The sequence below is a fragment of the Tympanuchus pallidicinctus genome, unplaced genomic scaffold, assembly GCF_026119805.1.
Source record: "Tympanuchus pallidicinctus isolate F22 unplaced genomic scaffold, pur_lepc_1.0 scaffold19, whole genome shotgun sequence".
In the NCBI taxonomy this organism is placed as follows: domain Eukaryota; kingdom Metazoa; phylum Chordata; class Aves; order Galliformes; family Phasianidae; genus Tympanuchus; species Tympanuchus pallidicinctus.
In genome coordinates this window covers 11,690,951-11,708,863 of record NW_026294710.1, presented here as the reverse complement: position 1 = coordinate 11,708,863, position 17,913 = coordinate 11,690,951, and the positions used below count along the sequence as shown (strand labels likewise).

At 37.2% G+C, this 17,913-nt stretch overlaps 1 protein-coding gene across 18 annotated transcripts in view; it reads left to right on the top strand.

The window, feature by feature from the left end:
• Positions 1-17,140, top strand: part of CELF2 (CUGBP Elav-like family member 2) — a 555,355-nt gene extending 538,215 nt beyond the window's left edge. For all 18 annotated transcript variants that reach the window (XM_052681218.1, XM_052681213.1, XM_052681212.1 and 15 more), the window contains 3 exons: positions 3,191-3,334; positions 8,591-8,762; positions 10,064-17,140. In XM_052681218.1, the coding sequence (XP_052537178.1) occupies positions 3,191-3,334; positions 8,591-8,718 (272 nt within the window). In that variant the 3' untranslated portion in view covers positions 8,719-8,762; positions 10,064-17,140. The remainder of the gene's footprint in view (positions 1-3,190; positions 3,335-8,590; positions 8,763-10,063) is intronic.
• Positions 17,141-17,913: the final 773 nt, after the last annotated feature.

The following is a 17,913-nucleotide window of genomic DNA, read 5'->3' as shown; positions in this document are numbered from 1 at the left end:
AAAAACATGGAGCTGTTGATGTCGGTCCAGATGAGGCCATGAGGATGCTCAGGGGACTGGAGCATTTCTCCTTTGAAGACAAACTGAGGAAGCTGGGCTAGTTCAGCCTGGAGAAAAGAAGGCTCAGTGGAGACCTCATTGTGGCCTTCCAGGAAGGAGACCAATTTTTTACACAATCTGACAGTGATAGGACAATTGGTAAACATAATAGGTAATTGAGAGTGGTGAGGTGCTTGAACTGAGGCTGACCAGACAGGCTGCGGATGCCCCATTCCTGGAGGTGCTCAAGGCCAGGTTGGATGGGGCCCTGGGCAGTCTGAGCTGGTGGGTGTTGGAACAAGATGATCTTTAAGGTGCCTTCCAACCTAAGCCAGTCTATGTTTGTATGGTTCTATGATTCTGAGACAGCCTAGCATTCCCACAGCCATGCCTTGGGTTTATTTCTTCACAGTGGCTCAACAAAAAGATCTCAGAAAGCAACAAAAGATCTCAGATAGCCTTGTCTTTGAAGTTTACACTTTCTCCTGCCCTGATTAGTGTTTTTCATTTTTTCAATTTCTACTGTAATTCTCTTTTCTTTTTTACCATCTCTCCTTCCAGCCATGCCTTACTGACAGTTCTGCTCTAAAAGCTCTGCTGCATAAAAAGGCATCAGTAGCAAAATTCATCCCTTTACAGGTGTGAGAGGTACTCACACTCTGCACTGGTTTCCATTTTCCGTAATAATGGATTTAATCTGATTAGGTTTAAGTTTTCTGAGTCAGATCTGACTTTGCTTTAAGTGGTTCTTTGCTTAATTCTGGGTTTTGCAGGGATGCAACTTAAGGGAGTGATTGTCCCTCTCCCTGCACCAGTAGAGCAAAACAAACCTCAGGAGTTTGCTGCTAAGAATGAATGAATAGTAATTACTAAATGTTTAGTAACATGAGGTTACCCTTTTCCCCTCTTTCATTCTCCTGTACTCAGGCATTTTGGGGTTTTGTTTCTGTTTTCATTGCTTTCCCTTCTCTCATCCAAAATTCCAGCTAATTCTAGAAGGACAGGAAAATATTGCATGCTTTCTAAGATTGTATCTGTGTTCCCACTACTGCTCTTGCCAGAGATAAGCTTTGGAAATAAACCCACTGTAATATCCTCAAGAGAAAGATTTTTATCCTCATTTAATATCGTATCTTACGCTGTTATGGGATGTGGTGTTTCCTAGGAAGATAAATTCAGCATTCCCACAGCTGGTTGTTATATGAAGACACTGTGGAGTTAAAATGAATATTTTCTCTAAATTTGTTGTTTCTTTTACTGCTAAAAGCTTGGATTGTAGTAAATGGAAGCTTTATGTTGGTTTATTATTTTTTTTTCCAAATTTTGTTGTGTTCTGTGCTCTTGTCCTTCATCTCACTCACATTGGCCTGTGACAATGGACTGTTTGACACCAGATATTGTTTATCTGGTGTCATTCTAAGATATTCACTGAAGGACAGTTTGATTTTCTTCTGTTTGTTTTTGTCAGTATATGAGCTATCAAGTCTGTGTTGTGTTTTCTTTTTGAATTGACAGTGTCTTTTTAAAAACACAGCCTGCTCTGTTATGCCTTGTTTTTGTAAGTAACGGGTTAAGTTGAAGTGAATAAATTCCATCTTTGAATACTGACAACTCTGTTTTACTTCTTACCATGATTTCTCATGGCACAGTGAAGAGTGGTCAAGGATAACAAGATACCAAAGCAAAATACGGTATCAGTACTCAGTGCTGAAGCACAGTGAGCTGCCTCGTGCACATGCTGTACACCATTGTCGAACAAGTTTTGCTTGCTGAACAAGTTTTGCTTGCTATTTAAAAAATAGTAATATTTTTAAATAATATTGTAAAAACAAAAAAAAAAGAAAGTTTTTTTGTAATTATAATTTATTTTATGTCAGAAGAAATAAGGTGCAGGTAAAATTCTTTCTCCCTCTTTTCTTCCACCACCACCAACAAAATTTTTTTCTTTTTGAAAAATATTTTTTATAAGCCATTTAAATCTTGCTCTGGGCAAATACTGCAGCCTTTTACTTCAGGCTGACAGAGTGCAGCGGCCTGGTTCTTCTGTTGTGAGAGGTGGGTCTTCAGTGACTGCTGCTGAAGGTATTCCATGAATGCAGTGTGTGCTTCTAGCTCCAATCTTGAAACCAGAGACATCCCACCATATACACACTTAGGTTCCATTAAGCAAGGGAATATTTGAGTTACTTTATACATGTTTTTAACAGAAATGTTTGTTTTCTTGTGCTTCCACTGTGTGGGAGGGCCACGTGTCTGATTGCATCATAGGTCACATTAATGGCTCATTCCCAGCATATGCCTATAAAAGAAAAACTGAACTGAGAATAAATAAAAAATAACACATTTATTGCTATGGGGCATGCTTAAACCAATAGCACGGATAACATGTATCTCAGACATAGGCTATAAGAAAAATATTCAAAAGCACCTTTCCTGTACCTTTCTTTTCAACCTCAATTTGTATAAAGCCACTTTAATCTCAACCCAGCAACTTCAGGTTGAACTTATTAAAAATAATTATTTTATGGAGCTTTTTCCAGGAGATAGAGCTTTGTCAGGAGTATTCGTATTTTTAAAAAGGGCAAGCTCTTTAGTTCTTAGCTTCTTTCTCTCTCTGACTTCCATGATTTCCAAGTCAAAACGTTTGCTTTTTCTTACCCTTTCTGTTCCCATTGCCACCAACTTCCTGCCCTTTTAGTATAAATCTGGGAGGCTCCAACCTGAGCTCAGCTGGTTGTGTTTCCCTAAATTCCTGCAACGGAGAATTAAACCAACAAACCCATGTAGGTGTTTGAGGCAGCAGGGGGCTCTTTGTGCAGATCTTGGAGTATTGTGAGAGAGTAATACATTGCGTACCTGCTTTCCTAACCCTAATTTTACTGAAAGACACTTGAGTAAATTGAAGAAAGAGCCTGCAGTTTAACTTCTTTTGTAGTAGAGGTATCGAGTGAACACTTTGCAAGATAGGATGCTCTAAAGAGCTCCATTTCAGCTCTATTCCTTTGATGATCCACTTACTTTTCTTCCTTCGGAGTTGCAAAGTGAAATGCTTTCTGACCATCACCTTCAGTAAGTACTATGGAAAAACAGATTAAATGTAGCACTGGTAATAGCCATTTTCAGACTTTTTTATTTGTTTGTTTTCCTAAAGGTCCAGAAGGGGCAAACCTCTTTATTTACCACCTCCCCCAGGAATTTGGAGACCAGGACATTCTGCAGATGTTCATGCCTTTTGGAAATGTTATCTCTGCTAAAGTCTTCATTGACAAACAGACCAATCTGAGCAAGTGCTTTGGTATGTCAAATTTAATAAATTAAATAGTAAGAACCACATGCACTGCATTGAAAAGGGGTCAGGAAAGAAAATTAACAGCAGTGTGAGAAATGTCATACTGGAATCTCATTCCCAAAATAATGGACTCCTAATCCTCAAGTGAGTGGAAGGATGCACAGGCAAACTAGTTCTAACTAAAAATTGGATGTGAAAAAACAATAATAATCTTCCAGTCTGACATCTCGCATAAATGTGTCAAGTACATGAAACTAATTACACCCTATGTGGGGGAATGTCATTTAGTATACTATTAAGCTGCCTTATTATGGATAACTAATTATTCTCTATTGTATAGCTGAGCCACTTAAGAATGCTCTATGTTTAACCCATTACTTCTACATTACAGGAATTTCTTTCTTCTGAATTAAGTACAAGATTGTGCAATTAGTGCTTGAATGGCTTGCACATGTAGTTCAGAACACGTTACTGGCAGTTGGTGTCTAGATATGCAGCTATAACTGCTTTGGGCAGGTGCCAATGCATTATGAAGGGCAGTATATGCCCTTACCTTAGGGCAGGGATGAAGGCAGCATCGACTGATCAGTGTCAAGTTTCCTAAGGAATGCTCTGAGCTAGCAGAAAGCTAGATTGCAGTGGAGGAAAAGATGATGTTTTGGTTGTTATAAAACAAATTCTAGGGTTAGTCAGGTGGGCAGATGTCCTTTGAATGACATAGGTGCACCAGTTTAGTGACTTGATAGAGTGGAAAACAGAATGTTAGCTAGTGGTAATTAGTTAGACTGCAGTCTAATAACTGTGATTCCAATGCAAGGCATGAAGAGAGCATGGGAGGAGGACAGAATCGCTGAAAGAAAAATGTGTGAAGGTTTGACCCAAAATACTGGAGTTTCCAGAAAAATGACAGCTCTTTCCCAGAGAGCATAGAAAAACAACTGCATATATGATAAATTAGTCATGACAGTCCCTTTATTTTCAAAAACTCCTTTGTACTGGCGCTGTTACTCTTTGCACAGCACCATTCCTTAATTTTCAGGCTTCCCCGTTAACCATAATATGTGTTTCTTAGCTTGCCTATCATTACATTTTTATATCTACGTTCTGTTAAAATGTGTCTGTCAAAGGTTTTGTCTACACAAGGGCCATTCAGGAGCAGCTGTTGGTCTTTAAACCATTTTGGAAGGAGATGAATTTATCTAAACACACAATACCCAAACAAGAGCAGCAGTTATCGCACTACTCAGAAATACCTACTGCACTAGAATTCAAGTCATACCACAATCTGAGTGTTTTTCACCTAAAGACAAATCCTTAGTACACCTGGAAAGTAATTCACTTTAGAGAAAGGGTGCAACATTCTTTCTGCATTTTCCCATATATTTTTTGGTCCCTGTTTATGCTTTACAAGAAATTGTTCGTATTTAGACTAATATAGTCCAGTGTATTTCTGCAGTGGGTTAAAACAGTCCCTGAGGCTATAGCAAATTTGAAAAGTGGAATTGAAAATGACTCCCTATTGATCTGGAACCAGTTCAGTTAGTATGTTGGGGTGACAAAATCATTGTTGAGGTCTCCACGAATCTTGATGAAATGTCAAATCAAGCTGTGTTAATCGAAACGCAGCAATTGTGATCACTAATGAAAAAATGTAGATTAGTTTGAACAGGCAGCTCAATTCATCAACTTGCTTCCCATACTAGGTTTTTGTGAGTTTCTTTTTACTGTTTGATTACCTACCTACACATTCATCTGGATTTATGGGACACAATTACCTTACTTAGAATGATGAACTGAGGCAATCTTGTTTGAGGGAAAACAGAGGGGTCAACACCCAATGGATGGAGCAGTCCTCTGTCTTTTAGGCATTAGTCAAGTTTCACTAACATTGCAATTCCTCATTCTTCCTTCCCCAGATATTCTGCCACTAGCGAGAGAGTTCTGCTTTAAAAGCAAAAAGTACTGTGCTGGCAGAGGAGGTTGAGATGCTCAGATTCAGTAGGTGACTACCCGTGTGATACTCCTAGTCACAGGCCAGAATTAATCCTGCGAGTTTAGCATACTGTATCCATTGGCCCAGTTTTACTAAGCGAGAATCACCTCATCTCTTTGTCGTCTCAACCCCATATTTGTATTTCAAAAGCTTTTTTTTCCTCTCTCCTTATACCCTCACCCAAAAACTGGCACAATAGTGCATCTGAATTACCCATTTCTGACTCGTAATGGCCATTGCTCCTAGTGCAGTTTGGGCTTGATTCTTTTTTGTTCAGCTGGTATGGTTGGGGACTTTTTGGAAGACAAATTACAGAGAACAGAGTGAGCACTACAATGGTGAAAAGATTGCCCAAGGCCATCCATTGGTAGAATTGGAAAGAGAAGGTACATTCCAAGTGAATCTTGGAGTAGTGATAATAAGCTTTTATGTAACACTGCCTCACAAAATGAAAAATTACTTTTCTTTGCAGAAAATGAGCTTTGGTATTATTTGCTTTCTTGTCCAGCTCAAATGGATGCTCAAGAGATTAAATAGTGATGAGAATGACAGGACAGTCCCTCTACCCCTGAAAGTACTCTTCCGTGAACTCTCATGAGCTCTAGCTGATTCTGCAGACAAAAGGTTTCACTCTCCAGCCTTCTCATTTTTCATAAATCTTACAATAACAGAAATGAGAAAATGTAAAAGGCAGGGGAGAAGGGATCCGGTGACATCCATGTGTAAATTCAGTCTGCCACACAGCAAAATCGCTACTCAAATGATTAAAAATATTTATCCTGGTTACAAAGGTACCAAGAGATTTAAAACAAAAATCAGGATCATCGTGACATATGCTTTGAAAATTGATAAGGAACATAATCCCCATGTAACCTGCAATTTAAGTTTCAGACCAAAAAAAAAAAAAAAATGATGAACGGTTGCAATCAGAAACAGATAAATAAAGGGAGAGAATGCCAGACTCCTCCACAAGCTTTAGAAGTGAAGGTTGATGATAAGGGACAAGATGAAAGTGTAACAGGCTAATGTAGATATAGCATTCTATGTACAGAGACAAATTGTGAATCAGAATAACAATTGAATGATAAAGGCTGATTCCACTGGTGCAGCACAGAGGATGTATATTTGAATTTGTGACTGTGTCAAGGAAACTATTAAACAGACATTGAATGAAGTGCCTTATTACATCCCTCTGGAAGGTAAGGATAGCCTGAGATTATTGTTCTTCTGTCAAAAGAGGAGTGTCTCATTTCATGGCATAAACAGTGGGAAGAAAAGCCACCTCTGGGTGTACTCACTTTTCTTTATTCCCAATTCATAGATGCCACCTGATGACTAGTTTAGATCAGTTGCTTAACTTTCAGGTCACTAAGACTAGCTAAGATAAAAAGGAACTAAGATAATGAGAATTTTGTAGCTAAAGACCATTCTGATTGCTCTTAAGAGAACATGAAGGTCAGGAAGGCTGTAGAGGAAACTGCTGAAGTGTCAAGGAAGGTAAGAGTAGCTACACTTTGGTTATGGAATATCTGCCTGGAATGTGCTACAGCTGCCTTTCAACTCATGATAGCTATGTCTTCTGTTCCTAAGGAAATTCTAGTGCTTGAGGTCTGTGAGCTGATGGAATTAGACAAAAGAGTGCAGTGCTAAGACAGCGATTAGAGTCATGTGGATAGATAAGATCTCCTAGAAGATTTTCTAGAAGAAAAGAAGAAAGTGGTTAAGCTCTTCAGGATAAGGCAGTAATATTAAGAGGAAATGATCAAGGGAAGAAAATGAGGAAGTGACAAGTTACTAGAACCAAGGAAGGTAACAGGGAACATTTATTATCTCTTAAGAAGTTGATGACTAATCAACCACCTGAAGCAATTGTGTTGGCTTTGGCCAGGAGAGGGTTTACAGAGATTTAAGTGATAAGTTTTTTTTTAGTGGAATAAGCAGATGTGAACCTGGATTATCAGAGAAGAATCGTAAGTAAATAGTTTGGTGAAGGTGATTTAAGGTGAACTAGAGGGAAGGTCCGTGAAGGAGGGAGGGCAGACAGGGACCAAATCACTTGTTAAGTGGGGTTCTTTTCTTTACAATGAGGGAAGGTATCACTCTGACACTGAAGAAGAAAGAGGGCAGCAGTGCGAGTTAAGTAAGAGTCATAAAGGAGCAGGTTAAAATGATGGTAATAAGAGGTTTTAAATCAGAAAAGGATGCAGGCACTAAGCATAAATGAAGAAAGCTGATAGAAGAGAGCAGCTGAGAAGTATTGAAAACAAAGTGTATGGGAGGCAGCTTTAACAGACTGAAGTGATGTATATTAAGGCAAATTCGAGTGGAAAGAAGAGGGAGCATTGCAAAGTGTGTGCATAATAGTGGGCTGGAATGCAGTAGTAATTAGCCAGAGCAGAGACAGAGCAGCAGTTAGGCGAGCCTTGCAATTACAAGTGGGAGGCCCAGATATGAAAATGAATTTTGGGCTTCCTGAATCAGGGAGATTTGAGTCCATTATGAACAGAGCTTTTCGAGTCTCGCAGGGAAAAGAAAGCTGAGCCAGGCCAGCCATTCTGAATTACCTGAGCAAGCATTATCCCCCCTAGTTAGTGCTAGCAACTCAGGAGCAGAAGATCTGAAGTTCTCATGAAGCCCTGCCATCGTCTTTATGATGTTGCTTAATTTCGATCCTTGCATGCCCCTTTTGGGACCAAGAGGCTGAATTAATAAACATTTAATGTACCTTGAGGTCTTGAACAGGAAGGAGCTGCAAAAATACAAAATATTAATATTGCAACTGTCCCAGGCTGGGCCCAAGGAGATGGTTGTTTAATACCACCCAGGACCAGTGCTCATGATCTTACATTCAGAGGTGCAAATGCACACAGGCATCCAAGTTTGGGTTTTGGTTTTGTAACAAGGTATTCTGTTTCAGCTTCACATCAGCAGATTGGGCTAATAGACCGGGATGTATGTAGATATCACAGTGAAAAGTATTACAGTGATAAATATCTACAGTCTCTAAGGTAGGTATATTAAAAAAAAAACAGATTGGGAAACTGCATTGCACCAAAACTGGACAACCACATCCCAAGTAGAAAACAAATATTGTAAAGGTAAAGGAGAAGGAAAAGAGAAAGGTAGTGGGATATAAACTGTGACCAACTAAATAAAGAGAGATAAATGTGTCAAACAAATAACAATAATAAAATCCTAACAAAAGCCTTCTGAAATTTGTTCTAACCTACAGTTCGCTTTCTCTCCCGCCTCCGTTCTGTGTCTCATAGGTTTTGTTAGCTATGACAATCCAGTCTCTGCACAAGCTGCTATCCAGGCTATGAACGGCTTTCAGATTGGCATGAAACGCTTGAAGGTTCAGCTGAAACGCTCCAAAAATGACAGCAAACCTTACTGATCTTAACCCCAGATGCTTACTGCTCTTATTTTAGCTTTCTTAGGGTAAGTCCCATGAGCAAACCTGTCCTCTGCAGGGGGGTTAAGAGAGAACATATAGCCAACCTTCATCAAGAGACAGTTATTTTTACAGTTACCACTTCCATTTCCCCACTTGTCCTTATTACACTTGGCTCACATTTCCTCGCCAAGTAATTAGTGAGTTGTGTTACTGTATTTTGTTTTGCAGCATAATTTATCTCCTTTTTAAAAAACAAACGTCTTGAAATTCAAAGCAACACACACACACACTCTCTCAAAAAATGTGCAATTTAACTCTGTGAACCCTGGTGCCATTAGCACACAATAAAAGTTGTTTTCTATGGATGGATCCTATTTTACCAGGGTGGCACCAGCAGTTTATAGGTTAAAGAAAATGGCCTCCTGCCAGTTGAAGCACTTATTTTGCAACAAAAAATTTGAAACAAGTCTTTCCACTACATCAACTTGTTTTTTGAGAAGATTTGATTTTTTTTTTTTCTCAGTTCAAAACAATGTATTGTTATATATTAGTCTGATTTTACACTGGTCTTTATATTTCACTTTTTTTTTAAGTTCTTGTTTTTTTTTGGAAAGGATTAATGTAAAAAAGATTTAGAGATCTGTTTCTAAAGCTACAGGGTTTAAAATAAAAAAAAAATAAAATAAAATGAGTGACAATACTTGATGTTTCTTGAGAGATAAATTTAATAATAATAAAAAAGAAAGCCACAGGCCTGTAAATTTTATTTGTAAAAAGCATTTCTATTTTTATACAAAATTTTTACTGCCTCAGAAATAATGGAAGTTATTTATTGCCTATTGTTAACTTATTGGATACCTAAAGAGCAGCTCTCTATGCTAGCTAGATCCTTTGAAGTAGTCTCTAGAGTAATTGTGCCAAGAATGGGCGCTTTTTCATTGTTGAACCCTACACCCTTTACAGTTCATGCTTTTATCCTCTTGTTTGTATTTGTCTGGTTATTTTGTTCGTAGTTTCCATTACCTAGTTTAAAGTTCAGTCGTCTGGCCCTTTTTTTCCCTCCCCTTACCTTTATGTTACGTTTGTAGAAGCTGGTTCTTTCCTCTCCTTTCTCCCCAAAGATGAATCCATTCTCTCTGACTCCTCTCAGATGGATTCTTTTGGGGTTCCATTGTGCTGTTGTTGACAAGTATTGTAAGTTAATGCAAATTGTGTGAACAGCTCATAGACTCTACTCTACTGATAAAAGATTTGCATTAGTTTTCTCGTGCACCCATAAAAGTGATTTTGTTTGTGCTGCATAGATTCTGTGTAACTTTTTTCCTCTTCCTTGTTTTTTCCCTAGACATCTCCATGCCCGTTAGCCCATCGTTTGCCTAGCATGTCCCTGTGGCGTCTCAAAAAAAAAAAAGTTTCATCGTCCCGTCATTGTTTCTGATGTCTTTCTGACCTCACATCATATTTGGTTCTCCTACTGACCTTTGATCTAGTTTGACCTTTGAAATTTGCATGTGACCTCATCTAGCTATGAATTCTGGGAAGTCAATGTGAAAAAACATTGCTGCATTCATGCAAGACTGAAATTTATTATTAGATAAATTAATGATAGGATTTAAAGACAACCTGTGGCAAAATGTTTTTTCTTTCTTTCTTTCTTTCTTTTTTTTTGTTTTTTTTGTTTTTTTTGTTTTTCTTTTTCCTCTGGGTTTCGTTTTCTTTTGTTTTTTGTTTTTTGTTTTTGTTTTCATTTCGTAAAAAAATAAAATAAAATAAAAAAACAGACTTGAAAGTATTATACAGGGATTGGCATTCTGCCTGGTCACTGGTGACAATAGCAATATGTGTCCAGAGGCACAGAATGTTGGTTTCTAACAGACTACTTCCAAAACAGTTTGAGAAATAAAACTGTCTGATTTTAAGTCTCTAGAGGTCTGTAATAGTTTTTACATTTTTCAGGCAGTGTAAAGTTTTTTGATAAGGCCATTTTAGGTGGCTCACTTTCTCATTAAAGTATATATATAGAACCACTTTTTGTAGATTAGTATAAGAAAATATTTACCCTGTTTTAGGGCAAATGCTACCTACTTGTGTCACCTTTTGCTGAACTGACTCACAGTTAGACAATCCATGGTTTAATGCACATGAAATTACCTATATTTTATACTGTTTCAATGTACAGAAGAAAGGTTACTGTAAAATGTGTTACGTTGGTGCTTCTGTGAATTAAGTTGTGGTTTCATCATGAGTCTTATGGTCTTAAGTGTTCTATGTTTATAAAAGACGAGTTTAAAATTGGTTTACTTGAAGAAGGAGAACAAAAACGAGATTCAAAAAAAAACAAAAAAAAAAACAAAAAAAAAAAGTTGTTTGCTTAAAAAAAAAAAGAATTTCATGTGAAAAAAAAAATTAAAAAGTATTCCAGAATAAGTTTGTGTTGGCTTGTGACGCATTGATGTCATTTTTTTATTGTGAACAATTTAGATGTGTTTGTGTTCAGCAAAATGTGATCGGTTTTTCTTTTAAAGAAAAAAAAAATCAGTGAAACTATAGTGCCAAATTCCAAAGGTACTTTCTTCCTAGAGCTTCAGTGTGTTTCTTGTGTGAAGTAATTTGATAACATGGGTATTTTATTATGTGTTTTGTATAAATCCCTAATATTTAAAGAAAAAAGAGGTTAAAAAGTTTGTTAACTTGCTATCCTGTGGTCTTGTTGCCTGAAATTGTTATTGTTTGTTATTTCTCTTTGATGTTTTTTGTAAAACATTGTATAAGTGCCCATGTTTCACTTTTTTAACCACTCTGCACACATCAATGCTGTGAAAGCAAACCTCACAATGTATTTTCTTCATATTGTATGGAAACCTCTAAGGTGAGAAAGTTTTGAACTTTTAACCCTTTCCACCCAGAGCTGTCTTGAGTGTTAATACCTTTTATACATTCACCATTTTGCTGTTTATTTTTATATATATATATATATCTATAAATATATATATACTTAGTTTTTTGTGGTTTATTTAATACATGGTTGAAATCAGAACAATGCACAGGGCAGATCTGAAGGACAAAATTATTTTACTGCTGTCTAAATTTCTTCTGTATCTATAACTAAAATTATTTAAAACGATAATTAACTTGTGGTTTTCCTTTTTAGATTTTGGGGATTTTGTCTTTTCTTAAAGAGCTTTTAATATGCTGCTGGAATATGCTATTCAGTATTAATAAAGTAAAAGAAAAATAAAACAATTCTTTAATTATCTATTGTGTGAACCGCTCCCAGAAAGGAGTGGTAAATCCACCATTTGAAAACCTTGAGGAGAAAAAAAATAATAATAATATTTTTGTAATTTAAATAAATGAACTTTTGCTTAAATCAGATGCACTAGATCTTCCTGGGTGAAAATTCAGCGTGCACTGCAGTTAAACTACTTTTTATGGATAAAGTTTACATACACTGTAATGTTTGATGGTACCTGCCATTACCTGTAACGGCGATGTATCGGCTTGCTCCTGCAGACACTCGTATAGAGAGGAGTAACTTTACTCGTCCAGTAGTCCGTGGGAATACAGTTGTGACTGATGTGGGTGTTTGCTGGAGGAAGCTGTGTGTAAGGAACCAGAAAAGAGATGCTGGTTGCCCTTTCACGGCCTTGTAAGTCTCATAAGATTTCTACCGCACGAGTAGTGACCAACAACCAAATTCGGTTCTTTGCTACCGGTATAGCGAATTCGTTGCCAATCCAATGTGTGTGAACAGCAGCACCTGCTACTGATGATAAAGTGCCATGCCTTCTTCCTAGCTCTATCTGATTATATTCAATGCCATCTCAATTTAAAAACAAAGCCCTATATGAACAATATCAGCTGGTGCACTCTTGTCTCTCATCCCCAACTTAAATGCTTCTTTATGTAGAGCCCTGGGATGGAAAGGACTAGCCTCTAGTGATGCAAAAAAGTTTCCTTCTTATAGCACATGCACTTATAAATAAATGATCTATACTTTTCTCACATGTTTTTACTACTGCTGGGGCCTTCCTACACCCTTTGAGGGCTATTTTGTACTACTTGCAGCAATTTTGCATATTCAAAGTATCATCTCACGTACGTTATATTATATATATGTTCATATATATATAATATGAGATCATCATTTGGATTGTTCAGACTGTTTCACTAATTCTTCCTCATTGTACCCATCGTATAAATTTCCAAAGCTTTGTTAGATGCCCCAGTGTGTCCTGCAGGTTTACCGGTCCGCTGAGAGCGGTGACATCTCTGGTCCTCGGGCAGTGTAACTCGGCATTGGCTGCAGACCCAGGCAGGTGCCCCAAATTATACTACGTGAGATATTGGCTTAGCAGTGGGAGAGGAAGGACGGTTCAGTATTTCCAGACAAGTGAGATGGGTCCATATTGAAATATTTATTTTTATTTTATTTTTTTCAAAAAATCAGGTACAAAAATGAGAGCCCAAACATACACCTCCTTGGAGACAAATTATCTACCAGTTCTCTTAGAAAATATTGAATGGAAAAAGCTGCAAGGGTGCAAGGGCCTAATAAGAGAGGAAGAAAAACAAGGGAAATTGCTTTACAAAATTCTAATCAGAAGACTAGACTAGTTGCTTTTTTTCAAACAAATTAGCTAATTGCAATGAAATGGCAGTCCTCAAAGGAGTAACAAGTTCATCTTTCTTTCACCATAGGGGTTACAGTTCCTTGGCTTGTGCTACTCTGGAATCATTTTACTGTTTCTGTTTTTATTATCTTAAGTGCTAATTAACAAAAGGAAAAAATATCCTGTAGTTTCATTACCTTTTTGGATAATGTCATACAAAAAGAAAAAAAAGAAGAAAAAAAAAAAAAGAAAAAAAAAGAAAAAACTATGTATTTGTGTTTTTTTTGTGCTGTGAGAATTGTTGTTTGTAGATTAATAATATTATCATTTTGTTTAGAATTACAAACTAGTTTTTAAGTATTGTCTGAGAAAAGCCAAAGTTAATGCAATCTAGTGGAAACTGTAAGACCATTTGAGTATTGTTTCTGTTTTATTGATGCATTTGAATTTTGTTGTTTGATGGAATTTGAGCCAAAAAAAAAAAAAAAGAAAAAAAAGAAAAAGAAAAAAAAAGCAAGCTTTCCTATTTCTACAACCTGATTGTACTTAACGCATTTTGTACCAGTGGAACTTTTTATACTGGAGATTAAAAAACAAATGGAAATTTTTGTGGCTTACTCTCGTGGGCCCCCTCGATCATGACTGATTTTCAAGTTTGATTTCTGGATGGTAGAAAGAGAGTTGGTTTTGTTTAGAGAATTAAAAACTTTGGCTTGGTTTCTTTTTTTCCCTTTGCTTATATCTAGTGTTTAGAATTTTGTCTTAACAAAAGCGGTAAGTTTCACTTTTTATTCTGTATTGTGCAGTTACACAATAAGGTAATTAGAATTAGGAGTACTCGGTCACTTTGCGTGGATAAATGTATTAGTTAAAGCGTTAGGGGTTTGCTTTTTTGCTGTTTAGATCAGAGTTTTTTCTGATTCTTCTGTCCTCATTGTGAACATAACCGTGTAGTTGAAACAGTCAGACTTATTTTTGTAACGTATGTTATTGTGTGATGCAGTTTTTTGCTTCTGTCTCCAATATTAAACCATTTTCCTAATACTTGTCTCTCTACTTTGTGTCTCGTATTGTTGGTGGTCATTATGTGTTGGTAATACATCTACACACCTCACGTGTTTCACGTTCCTGTTTTTTTTTTTTTTTTTTTTTCCTCTCTTTGTTGGTTGTGTACAAAAGATACAGTCGATTCCACCTAAGTGAATATCTGATTGGGGGGCAAAAGAGGATTTGTACATTTTAGCCATGTTACGGTTTCTTTGATTTTCTTCTCTCTCTCCCTCCCCCTAGTCATGCCTTATCACTTGGATAATCTGAGCAGGAAGCATCTTAAATGAGTTTCCTGCAAAGTCATACGGAAGATAGCTTTTGTGAGCCTTCTAACTGTAAAAGCTTATGCACACAAACACACAGAGAAATCAGAAGCCATGTGAAAAGCTTTTTGCCAACGTGCCAGTCAGTCTGCAAAATGCGGATTATGGAGATCAATTCTTCCTAGTCGCTCAGAAAAAATACTGTGCCGCCGCTTCGCAGAAGCGTATGAAACATTCAAGAAAAGGAGAATGTAGCCTTGGGATTTCTTCCGAACTGCACAGTAATCTGATGGCATATGGTGTTAGTCAAACTCCTTAGCAACTAATCACATCTTAACTAGGGCTGTGAGAGCCTGCAGAAGCCTACCAGGTGAACAAACTTGTTACGTGCAGTTACACATATCATAATTTAAAAAATAAAATTCAAGTGAGCACAGAGAGACTCTGTTAAAGCCAGTGGGAGAAAAATAAACAAAACAAAACAAAACTCTGGGAAAAAAAATTCTCCTGTTGTTCAAACAGGTGATGTTTTTGCTGTGGGCTTACAGAGCAGCTCATTCTCAGCACTGGCTAATAGTATTACACAAATCTCAAAAAGGAACAAATAAAATACCATAGCACTTTTTTTTTTTTTTTTTTTGTAAAGTTGGCTTTCAGCTTTTTTATTTTACTTTTTCATTTCTTATAATTTTTTTCCTCACAAGAATCTCTCTGCTCTTCCCCACATCCGTCATGATGAAATAAAAGACACGAAAAATTCTCTGTTGTTCTGGTTTACAAAGTCTCTCTTCTCTCCTCTGTCTGATCACAAACTTTATAATTTGGAGAGGGGAAAAAAAATAAAAATAAAAATATATATATTTAAAAAAAAAAAAAAACAAACCAATAACAAAAACCAAACCCAAGGAGGAGAGAGAAGCACTGGCAAGTGCTCTCTGGAATTCAAGCCATATGCCCACCTCCCTTTCCTTTGTCCCATTTTCTGTGATGCTCAGGAATCGAAGACCACTTAAAAGTGCTCTTATGAGACCCAATGGACTCCTTCCTCGTGTCTCCTGTCCCCTGGTCCCTCTGGCACGCTGGCTCTGGCTCACACACACACAGCCCCAGGCACGGGGCATGGCGCTGGGTGCTCTGCGGTTTGCAGCCATGACCTTGACTGCTGTGTTTGGAAGAGTTTTGGAATTTTTGGGTGGCTCGTGAGCTGGCCTGGTTGATATTGCTAGAACTATTTTTTATTTCCTTTTAAGGTTGGCAGTTGTTTTTTTTAAGAAAACTTTTCCACAGAAGGTATAGAGGTGATGAGTCTGGCATAGAACCTTCTAGGTTGGAAAAGACCTCCGAGATCATCAAGCCCAACCATCAGCCTGACCTACTGAGTCCCATCACCAAGCCATGTCCCTTAGGGCATCCCAAACAAGCTCCAGTGTTGTCCTGTAGGTCCTGTTCTCAGGGGTCCAAGTAAACACCTTCCCTGCAGCCCTAGGTTTAATCCAAAACCACAGAGGCCTGTAGAGAGAACCTGATGGTCAAGCTGTGTCCTGAGTCTTCTACACCTCTAGATTTCGTGATCCTGGTTCTGATTATGTTGATGCCAGTTGATTAAGTTAAGCCTGGACTTGCATGAATGATAAATCAGAGTTGGTCTCTGGGATTTTTGTTGTTGTTGTGGATGTTTTTGTGTTTTTTTTCCCAAACTCAATGATTTTAGGGAAGAAATTAGAGATCTGCAAGGGGCTCTTCTCCCAAAAAACACAACCAAAAAAAAACTTTTGCTATAGTTGAGTTTCTTTTAAATACTCAGGGCTAGAAGAGACAGGTTTTCTTTTTTTTTTTTTTTTCTTTTTTTCCTTTTTTTTTTTTTTTGTAATTTCAACAATGGGGAAAAATGAGTTCCTTAAAGCAATGCAGCTGAACAGTTTGTCCTGCTTAAATGCATGCTTTTAATTTCAATTATGTAAGGCACCTTGCAGCGTTAGCAAAATGTCTCTTTGTTAGCTATATGTGTATCGCCATGGGAAATTACCAAACTGTCACAAGACTTGCTGATTAAAGAATAGCCTGCCAGAGTGTGTGTGCCTTTGCCCAGTGTGACTCTTAGGTATTAGGCTAAGGAAAACAGTTTAACAAAATGTAGTGTGAATCATTCCTGATAAGTGAATAAAGCATTGTGACCAAGCAATCAGATTATTCACTTATCAGGAATCGACTGTACTGAGAGTTTGCCTGATTGTTTCTGTTCCTCATCTCTGTTGTAGTTTCACTACTTTGCTGTGTTCTGTTTTTTCTCTCATGCTCTTAGCAAAATCACTGGGAATATCCCTTCGTGTGATCATGAAACATGCTACTGAGTAACAAAAAAAAAAAAAAAAATTAAAATATAAAAATGATATCTTAAAATCTATGCACTTGCTATCAGGAACACAATACTGGATGTGTCTTATATATATTGAACTATAATAGTATTCGATTTCTTAAATAAAGCTTAAGAAAGGATTCTGTTGTCTGTAAAATTTTATGAGCATTAAATGGAAAAAAAAATGTTTATAGGGTTGGGCACGTTTTTGTTATATGAAATCTTACTGGGTATGTGGTCTTTAACCATACCCAGGCAAATGTTGTATAATCCGCTTGATACATTTCATTAATAACTGAGACCTTGAAAATTAGTGTGCGGGGAGAAAAAGTCTGACCTTTCAGTGACTTTCAGCAAAAGATACTAAAATGCAGAATTTTGTATCCTTTTCCAAACGTGCTTGCTTTTGCACTAAAATGGTATAAAATAGCTAAAATATGTGAATCAGAAAATGTAACGAAATATTACTATATTTCTTCCACAAACAGTAATATACTTCTTTTTGGTATGTGACTTTTTTTCCTCTTGATTCTGGATAGGTTTAGAATAAAAACTAAACTCGGTATACTCAATCAGAGATTCAGCACTCGAGGTCAAAGCATCTTTTTGCAGAAGACGAGTGACTTACTGTATCCTGTATCTGAGCCTTCTTTTAGGAAAACATTTCCACATCAAAGCCCATGAATTAAGTGGGAGCCTAATAGCGAAAATCATTGGGTACACTGAAAAAAATTATTCCTTTATGGCTGTACATTTGCCACAGAATTGTACTTTTTGAACAGTCAGATTTTTGTGGAAATGCCTGGACTGCTTGTATTTAGCAAACTTACAGTAATGTCAGCCTTTGGCAGAAAGATCCAGGAGAGCGGTGGGGGTTGCTTTCTTTTTTTTCTTTTGAACTGCATTACTGCCT